At 39.1% G+C, this 10,817-nt stretch overlaps 1 protein-coding gene across 1 annotated transcript in view; it reads right to left on the reverse strand.

Annotated features, from left to right (window-relative positions):
• pth2ra (parathyroid hormone 2 receptor a) overlaps nt 1–9,280 on the reverse strand; it is a 76,708-nt gene extending 67,428 nt beyond the window's left edge. The window contains exon 1 of the mRNA XM_078262872.1: nt 9,199–9,280. Coding sequence (XP_078118998.1) covers nt 9,199–9,280 — 82 coding nt within the window. The remainder of the gene's footprint in view (nt 1–9,198) is intronic.
• Nucleotides 9,281–10,817: the final 1,537 nt, after the last annotated feature.

Raw genomic sequence — 10,817 nt, forward strand, 5'->3', positions numbered from 1 at the left:
GCATATCGAAAGCACATCAATCCATACCATCTGTGTTTTATTCTTTTAATGAGACATACAACTAGTATTGATGTTCTTTCTAAATTAGTCACAACAATGGAATTCATTCATATTAAGAAAGCTTGATAGCCAATAGCATTTCACTGCAACAGCTATAGTTTCAATGAACATGAATAAATATCCTGTGGTTCAAATTCTGATGTGGGGGCCTCCAGATATATGCCAATAATGTAATTGCATGTGACTGTATTGCTTGTGTTGCTGCTTTAGCTCAACTTACCTCTCATAAAGCTGTGCCAAGAGACAACTTCTTTTTGGAAACTGTTTAGACAGCATCTGTCTAGTGATGAAATATACTGTAAGTATATACCTTGCTTGGAAACATTACTTTAAATTTTAAAAGTGGCTTATTTGCGGAGCCCCTAAAGGGACATGGGAAATGTCCTTTTTTCTCATAATTTCTGGTTCCCAAGATACTTTTCTCGTGTGTACGCGGAAGTATCTCATGCTCACGAGAAACCAATCTGAGTACCAGTCAGAATTGCTGCAAAATGCAGAATGTACCTGATAGTGTCATTAACACACAACATGCTGTGAATGTGAAATATTAACTTTAGCCACATAACCGTAGCAGTACTTCGTTAGCATATTTTTGCTACCCTTAGACTGGTTTCGTGTGAGCATGTGATACTTTGGCGTGCTCCCGAAAAAAGTATGTTGTGCGCACGAGAAAGTATCTCGTCTGCACGAGAAGAAAAAAAAAAATCAAAAAGGGTGCATGAAGACGTGTTTTTTCCTGTAGTAAATTTAATGTTAAAGATGACGTACTGTATGACTAACTGCCTTGTGTTTTGAAATGACAACAGACAAGACAAGTGTAGGTATTATAGAAAAGCTCTTCAGCAAACTCGTGCTTTGCCTCAAATAAATTGGTACCCAAACCTGACAGACTCCCAGAGAGTGTGGCTGCTCTGCTGCTGCGTGAGAGGGGACGAGAGCTGATTGAGACAGAGTGCAGTAAGTCCTGCCAGCTTGCTTCCTTACAGTTTGTGTTTTGATAACATAAATGTGTCGCTTGTCTCCATACCAGGTTGGCAGTTCCTTTTCACATTTATTTCTCACTGTTTATTCTTTACGCTATGTTGTTAATTTTGCCGCTGTTCTCAAACTGTTTTTCAACCAACAAGCTGTAATAAACCGGTAATCACTCACAGCTCATTTAATACATTTAGATGAAATAATATGTGTTAATGGAACAGATGTGTACAACAGATGTACTCACCACAATAAATCGTACATATACACAACACACGCGGTTTAGATTCCTTTGTAGATTTCCTTTTATCCCTAGTGTGTCGCACTGAAAATGTGTCGCAACACACACGCAATGTTCTCTCAAAACATAGCCATTGTCACGTCTTGCAAAATGTACTAAGTGGTGTGTAGCACCAAAACCAAAACTAAAGTACATGCTCTCAAAACATGTGTCGTTTTTTGGCACCCACATACAGAGTGTAAACCAATATTTTATTAGTATAAAATCATGGATTTATAGTTTTACAGGTGGTTGTAACACAATAATGTCAAAGATAACAAAGACAGATATGAAGGGGATGCCAGAGCCAATCTTTTCAAGGCCGTTGAGGAAAGATGGTGCAGGTTATTGAAGAACAAGGACAAGTGACCGTAAATAGGAAAAAAGGTAAAAGGAAAACAAGGTTGCATGAGTTGGCATGACTTCACAAAGAAACAACAGCCGTGCGATTGTAGGTAATACTTATCATTTGTTTTGCGTCACTGAAAACGACATTGATAAAGCTTTACATACGACTAAACAGAGATAGGCAATAATTTGCTGCCAGGTAGTCCGGGCAATCCAGTCCTGCAAATTCTGTAACTCTGACATGCAAGAGTCATAGGGAAGCACAAAGACAGACAGATATAATAAGCTTTAGGCCGGCTACACACTGGATGCATGGCGTGAGCGTGGCGTTTCTGTTGCATGTCAGCTGCGTGGCGGCTACGATTTTTCTATGTCTTTGCACACCAGAAACGTGTCTGACGCAGCGCTGCTGCTGCTAGCCTTGTCTGTACACATGTATGTTTCCCATTGATAAAATTAAATAATATATACTGATTTGATTACATCAAAGACAACGTCGGCAGTATTGACGGCAAAATAGGCTACAGAATATTTCATTCTGTATTGACAGGTGCAATATTTGAAAATCGATAATTATTATTATTTTTTTAAATTACATTTAGATCTGCATTTATGTCAAAACCTAAAGACTTTCAAACATCAACATGTCATGTATTAATATGTATTCATGTCAAAATGACATATGAACATCTTTTTGTATTCTATTTTGCTTGGAAACATGCTTGCGTGTCACATGAAAAATAGGCAGCGGTCCTATTTCTAGCATGTACGCGTTTTCGGCGCGGCTCGAGCCGCGCCTGAGACGTGCGTGTCACGCAGGTAGTGTGTAAGCTCTAACTTGTTAACATGGGAGCCGAAGTAAAAACGGACACGCCACGCAGCTGACACGCTCACGCCACACAGCCAGTGTGAAGCCGGCCTTAGCACTGTACCATCTATCATTAGACGTCAGCAGTTACGTCTTTGTTCAAGCATGACTACAGCTTTTCTAACTTGCTGTAAACCAGGTGGTTTCAGTTGCCTAAAATGTGAACAGGGCTTTTGTCATAAACTGATCATCAAATGATACTCAGTCAACACTGAACCCTGCTGGATACTGGAATTTGCAAAATGTCATATCCTGCGTTTAGTTTAATTAAAAAGAAATAAATAGCTTCATCGTTGACTTTCACTCGCGTTATCTCCAAAATGTTCCGTTTGAGTGCAGAAATAGCATATCATCTTATCTGTTTTATTTCCAAACTTTTTTCAGTTTAAAAACCCAGACGGAGTAATTCAAGCCTCACTCTCCATCTTGTGAAAATGCATTTTTCATTATGGCATTTTATGAAAATATTACATTTTACCTGCCAATCATCCCCCCCCCTGGTATTTCAGCTAAGCATCCATAAGTTACAATGATGTGAAGGGAGGTGATCATTCACTGATTCTTACGAAGAGGGAATGTTTGTATGCATGAGAGAGGAACGCCATAAACATCTTCATGCGTTGTATTCTGGGGCTTTTCAGAATGCAAGGGCCTACATATGAAGGGCCACATAGTCATTACAGTACCGTTATGCACGTAATTGTAATTTGCTGTCTTTGTTTGATGCTTTTACACTACATACAGTTATTATATAGTCTTGTATAGAATAATAGAACCCAAATTGCATAGAAATAGCCCTCAGAAACATGTATTTTCATTTTGTCCGTCATTCTTCCATCTGTTGAAGCCATTTTATTCCAGTCAAGCGTACTTTCTCAAACAGAACACTTAGCATTCCCATTTTGGACATCTAATACACTATATTTCAGAGGAAATGATGGTCCCTTTTTTTACCACCATTTATTACTTTGCCGATTCCGATTTTACAGGCAAAACATATGATCAGCATAGCTAATGTGATTTAATGAAACTAGATTAAATGAAATTAGATTAAACCACCAAACACTATAAAATTAGCTCCACTCCGTCCTGGGTCTGATCTCCTGCAGACTATTTTATCATTAAAAACACCTGAATGTTGTATCTTTCCAGCGTGCCAAGAGCTGAATGGAGTCATTTTTTAACAAGTCTGGCTCACAGAACATTTAACTTAACACAATGACACTGGTAAAACGATGGAAGTGAATGCACCCCGCTGTTTCCATGACTACAAAAAGCATCCAGTCTAATGTATGTTGGAAGCTGCCATGTTTCTGTGTTAGACCGCATTCAGTTCCAGTGTTTATTTTAACTCCCAGCACTGAACATCAATATGTATGCTCATCGGCTAAAGGTCCCCTTTAATGAACAGGTAGAGTGTTATTCATGCATTGTTGCAAGTACTGAACCTCTTACTCTTGCAGTGATCAAGACTGTGCACTCACCAGGAGAACTAGTTACTACAATGGGAATACTTCTGAAGAGATCAATATTAAATCAGCATGGTACAAAGGTAAAAGGGGGGAGCACGCTGAGCATATTGCACTCTTAACACTGTGATACCTCTCCCTATGGGGGTGAAAAGATAAGAGTGCAGCTCTGCAAAGAAGATTATCTTGTAAATGTGTTCCTGCACCAAATTAATATCTGGATATTATAATCAGGCTGTCAAAAGACTTCATTTCAACACAATATATACCGCAATGAATATCCCTGTAAGCATGATTTTTCCAATGAACTGACTTTCACTATGAGAAAATTGAGGTTAAGTCAAATAATTTTGCAGGTAATGAGACAATTTACATAACAGACATTCAAAAGGAGGATGAGGACATGGCTTGCTCAAAATGCTGTTATCTCATTTCAAGGAGGGGGGTGTTTGTCTGCAGACCGTTAAGTTACAGGCGGGGAATTTTCATTTGACTTGGTGCCTTTTCATTTTTCGTCAAACTGTTAGCATCCTGGAATATTTTCAGGAAGAGGATATGTTTTTGAGTTTTCTATTTGATGTAATAAGCAGCTTCCATATACCATACATCTGGTTTTCATCAGCACAGTCAGAAGTGAAATGGGTTGTCTTGGAAACATTTCACATCTTTATAAGAACACCTGGCACTTAACACAGGCGTCTCAGTTTGTCCAGTCTGCAGCAGTGTCTAATTTAGGACATTCTCAGACCTTGGCATCAGTTCTCAGAAATCCGATGAAAGGCATCAATCCTTAGACCCCCAGTGGACAGCCACAAAGCAAATCAGACCTCAGTTACCTCCTTACATGCCCTACACCATAATGCTGCTGTTCATTTGTGTTATTGTAGTTTAAAGAAGTTGGTCTAATTTGCCATCCCACAAAGGTGTAATTTGCGAGGGGGGGGCGGGATGCAGGGGTTACAACGCCCCCCAATAATCAAAACTGGGCTTTTTTTGTCGCATTTTCAATCTTTTTGTCGCTTTCTATGACATTTTTGCCGCTTATTAATGTTTTTTTGTCTATTTTGGCGTTTTTGTCACCTTTTCAAAAATAATTAGACAATGTTTTGATGTTTTTGTTGCCTTTTTCAAAGGTTTTGTTGCTTCTTTCGTAGTTTTTGTCACCTTTTTCAAGTTTTTTTCAGCCAAAGTTTTTGGGGTACCTAACACACTTTCAGGACCAGTACGTTAAAGTTCACAAAATAAATTGCTGTGAAATGGGACTAAACCTAACAACATTGTGTAAAGCTTCTTCAGTTGGAAGCTGCACGTCATTAGCCTTCAGGTTTGTTATTTCTCTGGCATAGATCCCCATAGATCTTCTCTATACTTTACGTTGGCAAAATTAAAAATCAAATTAAAATGAATCGCCCTCAAAGGCCTCCAGCTTAATTTCTAGTGAATCCAAAAAATGTTTTGCTCGACTGTCTTTAGAGCAGAATTTATTATGTTGGACCGTTATGCTGTTATGTAGCCTACAGGGATTCAGGTGCCAGATTTCTCATCACAAACATCATCATTTAGATTTGTCTTATATAGAGCAGAATGCATTGCCTTGTTGTAGGTATGCATTTTATGTCATGGAAAATAAGTCTGAGGGGCAGCGTGCCACTTCCCTTTAATCAAGGGTTAGACATGATATTTAATGACAATGTCTATTACACTGCTGGCTGATAAAAAAAAAAATTATAATACATGGCTATTTCATGGCTATTTTTTCCCTAAATTGTTAACCCTCTCCATAAAAGTTTGTAGCACTCATGACATATACTACAGAAGAAAGAGGAGTAAAATGACTTTGCTACAAGGTTTTGCGTTTTTGACCGACTGCCAGATTGTATCTCAAGTTTGTATGATGCATTTTAGTAATATTTATTGAATTGGCCTGCATTTGGCTTGAAATAAGAAAAAGAAAAAAATGAAATGTTGGTGACAGGAATTCTTATTCCCACAACCACACTATAGGACGAACATAACATACAAAACGAGATAAAAGCATCCAAAGAGCAGCATGTCATAAGACCTTTAAAATGTCCTGAGAACCCCAGGGTTCGTGCAAAGTGATGGAGAGGATTTGTGAGAATACGTACTTACTACTTACCCTGGGAAACCCTGCTGTTGGAATTTGGAGCCAGATGAGCCAGTGAGTCTGGATAGACACCTCCTACCAGATACATAAAAACAATCTTGCGCTATCTGCATAAAGGGGCTTTGGCAAGGATTTTGGTGCATCCGGGCCAGCTGTGTGGACAGATTTAGAAACGTGAGGATATGAAAAGCTAAAAACATGGCATGACTAAACATAAAATGGTTGCTGCATTAAAGCATTTGCTGGCTCCAACTCTAAAGGTTCTTTGTCAGGGAAAAAACATCTCTTTTGGTCCACATGAGTCAAAGTTTGTTGTTCTCTGTCTCTGTTGAATGCATGGCGGAGGGTCAGGCCCGTGCCTGTGACCAATCAGTGTGCGCATGGTGAGTTTTCTTAATGTGCACAAACTAAATGTTTGGAAATACAGCTGTGCTTTGGCTAAGCTCTGAATTACACTTCCCATATTGCAACTTTATAGCATATTTTACTTAACCCTCCCTGCATGTTGAACACATGATGAGTCAGGGAACAGACTTATATGTTTCAATTCAGTGCACTTCCCCCTTTATATTTTGTTTACCTTCTTTTTATCTTCCCAAATGTCTTGCACCTTTTTAATCTCTTCTCTCTCCTGCATTACATTTGGATTTCACTCTTTTCTCAACATTTCTTTAACTAAGGATCCCGAGTTAGATTTCAGATAAATTCTTTTGTGACAAATAATTGGTCTTTTCTCTCACGCTGCTATCTTGTTAACACTTTTCTTTCTTCCCCGCTCCTTTTTAATATCTGTCATCTCACTGCTGCCCTTGGTAATCTCAAGAGAAAACCAGATGAAACCCTATTTACCGCTAGGATTTTTTAAACATTTATACCTCTACACCTCTGTTCGGCCTGGCTGCCTGTTCTGTCTCATTCCTGATTACCATGATCACTCCTGCCTGTCTTTCTCTCTCTCTCATTCTGACCTTGTATTTAGTATTTATCTACTATTTTTCTTTTGTCCATCTGACGACATCGCCACCAGCATCATTGTCGTCACACGTCTTTATTCCATCTTTTTGTCTTTCCCACCTTCTGATTTATTCTGTCTCTCCCCCTTGTTATTTCTTGCTTTCTTTCTCACCTCTCTAACGCTCCTTCCTTTCTCTTCAGAGAATCTGGCAGTCACAGTCACACATCATCACGTCTGCCATTCGCAATTAGTTGTGTTTTTGTAGTTATGCTAATGAAGCTATTATTGAATGTGACAGTGTGTGAGTTAAAAACAGATGGTTTGGATATAATCCACACCATTCAAAGCTGATGTGATCATATTTTCAGATTCAAATAGCTGTCGAATCTGACTTAACCCTTTCATGGCGTGCTGTTTCAATCTGCCGTCGTTAAATTCACGGTCGAGTTCACTCAGGTAGAAGTTTATACCTTATAGTACCTTCTTTTTTCACTTTAAATGTGAGTTCATTTTCAACAACAACTCTCTCCCTCAATACGTTTGCATCAACACACCCTTAATCCATACAATCACACATGCACGCACATACTGTTGAGCTGCATGAACGTTGCACTCAGTGGTGTAGTCTAATGTATTGTAGTGGGTATACTGTACTGTATATGTATGGGCCTATTTGTATGGACCAGGATGGGTGGTGGGGGCGTCAAAGACTTAATTTCCTGCATTCTGACACACTTTTATAAAAAAATTTACTGTGGAAATACATTTATTTAGCCTATGTGAAGAAAAAAAACACAGATGACAATTCAAAATATATCAGAATTATAATGGAAAGTATGTTACATGCCATTGCGCATTTTGTGGGTATATGGAAATCCTGGAGCTTTCTTAGTGGTTATACTACGTATACCTGCGTATAACATAGACTAAACCACTGGTTGCACTGTATCCTAAAAATTCTAGGAAACTGAGTCACAGCTTCCTTGAAATGATATTGGAAAAAAAAGGCAGACTGGCCGTAGGAATAAATGAGCCTACAGCTGTACTGACTTGTACAGTAGTGGCGAGGTTCTGCTCTTAAAAACGAGCTCCTCAAATGAGATTGTGAGAGATTGTGCAAGAGTGCAATAAACCCAGCCGAAAGCTATACTGACCAGACCCCAGCAGCTACATTATCAGATGAATGCCAATGGTATTTACAGCACAAGTTCTGAAATGATTAACAAGAAACCTGATCTGGGTTGCTATATAATAACAAATGAGAACAGGAGGTGTGTGCATTGTGGAGGATTGTGGAACGATGTGATGGTGTGGTGGCAGCAAGGTAGCCATGCGTGGACAGTGAATGACAGCTGAGGAACAGTTTATTCTATTGTCTCAGCTGAGTCCTGTCAAAAATGTAGTTGGTGTGCTTCTTATTTCCAAACAGATCTTTTTTTCTGTTCTGCTTATTTCCATTTAAATGAGCTGTTTGTATTGTATTTCTGTACTTAACATTTTGCAATTTTTATTTCGTTTAACATGCAAAATGATTGTAATCATTAAACTTGTTTTTCCAGCGAATTGATTGGATCAAGCCGGCATGTAGTCCTCTGCAGTAAACTTTGGCACATCTCTTGTGTTTTTTTATTTTGTTTCTTCTTCTTCTTCTAAAGTGTAAACATTTGTGTCTATGCGAGAGGACAAGTAATCCGCAAAGTGCTGTCCCCCAGTGGTAAGACCCTCAAATAGCACTTAGAGAGAGCACAAAAACAAGTATAGGCAAAATGTTAGTTTTGTCTACATCCTGGTACATCCTATGATCAAAACTCAGCAGTTTTTTTTTTAAAAAGGACTCACTCTTCAGTTATGCTACCGTGCCCATATTATTGCGGATGTGTAGGCAACAAATTGAAGCACTGCCTGGTCTTTCAGCTGATTTGCATGAAGTATTTAAGGCTGAACAGTCAGGTGGTTTCCCCTGATTCACCACTGGAGGGTAGAAATGATATCTATCTTTTTAAAAACCCTTAAGACCATCTTCCACCTCTCTTTCCCCTTGTCTCATGTTAACCACCTCTCTTGACCAATTTCATCCTGAAAAGAATATGTAAATCAATAGCAGAGATGCAGTACCTGTTCTGTGGGCTGTCTGCTGGCCTGCTTCGCGCTCCCCAGAGGGGTTGAAATCAATGAGGCAAAATGGAGCTTTCAGCATTCTCACAGTGTTGAAATCAATGGACCCTGACAGCACTGAAGATTAATGAGGGGAAGCTTCTGCTGAACAAGCAAGACGACTCCCAAAACATGTGTAGCCATGTTCAACGTGGCTCTGATCGTGGGCCGAACGGCAGTGAGTTATCGCGGGCATTTTAAGATCAGGGATACCCACCTACACCATCTCACAGAAAAAAGGAGCAATCAAAACATTTAAAAATCACAATACTTGTATTTCTTTATTGAAATATAATCGACCCTGAGGCTAGATTTTAAAAAGGCCAGTTTGTTTGTGCCTCGTCTAGCTCCTCAGTCTGACACAGCCAGTTAGAACACAACAGACCTGTCCAAAAACACACATTACACAACTGGTGTGACAACTCCAAATTTCGCTTTTTGTAACCCAGACCTAAAGTTACACGGCCCTTGCTGCCACATACGGACAACGTTTCAGGACATACACGACTCAAATCAATTACATTACTTCAACAATACTTGGTATCCATTTGAAAAACAATGCTACCTCTTCAATTCATGAAAGTGCTCAATTTACTGCACAGACAGTAAATAATCCAGGGTCAAATCATTGGTACATTATATTCACTTTCAGCATTTGTATTTGGTCTGCCTGAAATGTGAAGACGGTGCAATAAATCAGCAGGTTTCTTTGTACCAGCGGGAATGATTCATTTAAGAAAGGTAACTTTCTCATTTCAAACTGTGTTTTGGACCTTAAACCAAAAAGAATTGTGTGACATTTTTGGATAATAACGCTTTTTTCACTTTCTTGCCGAGAGTTAATGTATATCCGCTAATGTATATCCACTAAATATAAAGTGAGCATGCATGCCGGTTAGCTTAGCTTAGCGTTAAGACTTGAAACATGGGGGAACAGCTAGCCTGGCTCTGTCGAATGGTAAAAAATAATCTGGCACCTAAATCCACATGAAAACCGCAACTTGTATAGATTAAATAAACTACATATAACACACTCAGTGACCTTTGGAGGTGCCGGTTGGCCGATTTTGTTTCCAAATCATACAGAGCCAGACTAGCTTTTGCCTTCTGTTTCCAGACTTGACACTGAGATAAAATAACGACTGCTTGCTTGTAGCTTAATGTTTAGTAATGTACCGATGTAACTTTCGGCAAGAAAGTAAATAAGCATATTTCCCAAAATGTCAAACTATTCCTTTTGAGAAATTTCACATTGAACAAAGAAACATTTAAAAAGTTACAAATTGGACGACAAACTTTCCTTAAGTCATTACATTTTCTCTTGTGAGGCCATCCACCTGAGCTCCAGTAAAGAAGACGTCCTCACACTTGTTTCAGCGCAGGACCAAACTCTGTTTCTTTATCTTGGTCCATAACACATCACAAGTCTGTTCATATGAGGGCTCAACGGTAAAAGGCCTCCGACCCATTGACAGTCCCAAAGAAAAGAAAAGGAGAAACAAAAAAACAAAAACAAAAAAAAGGGGGGGGTGGGGGGGGCTTTTTGTCCAGGTCTGGGACACGCTGAGGTAACAGACAGT

Source organism: Sander vitreus, chromosome 11 (genome assembly GCF_031162955.1).
Source record: "Sander vitreus isolate 19-12246 chromosome 11, sanVit1, whole genome shotgun sequence".
NCBI lineage: Eukaryota > Metazoa > Chordata > Actinopteri > Perciformes > Percidae > Sander > Sander vitreus.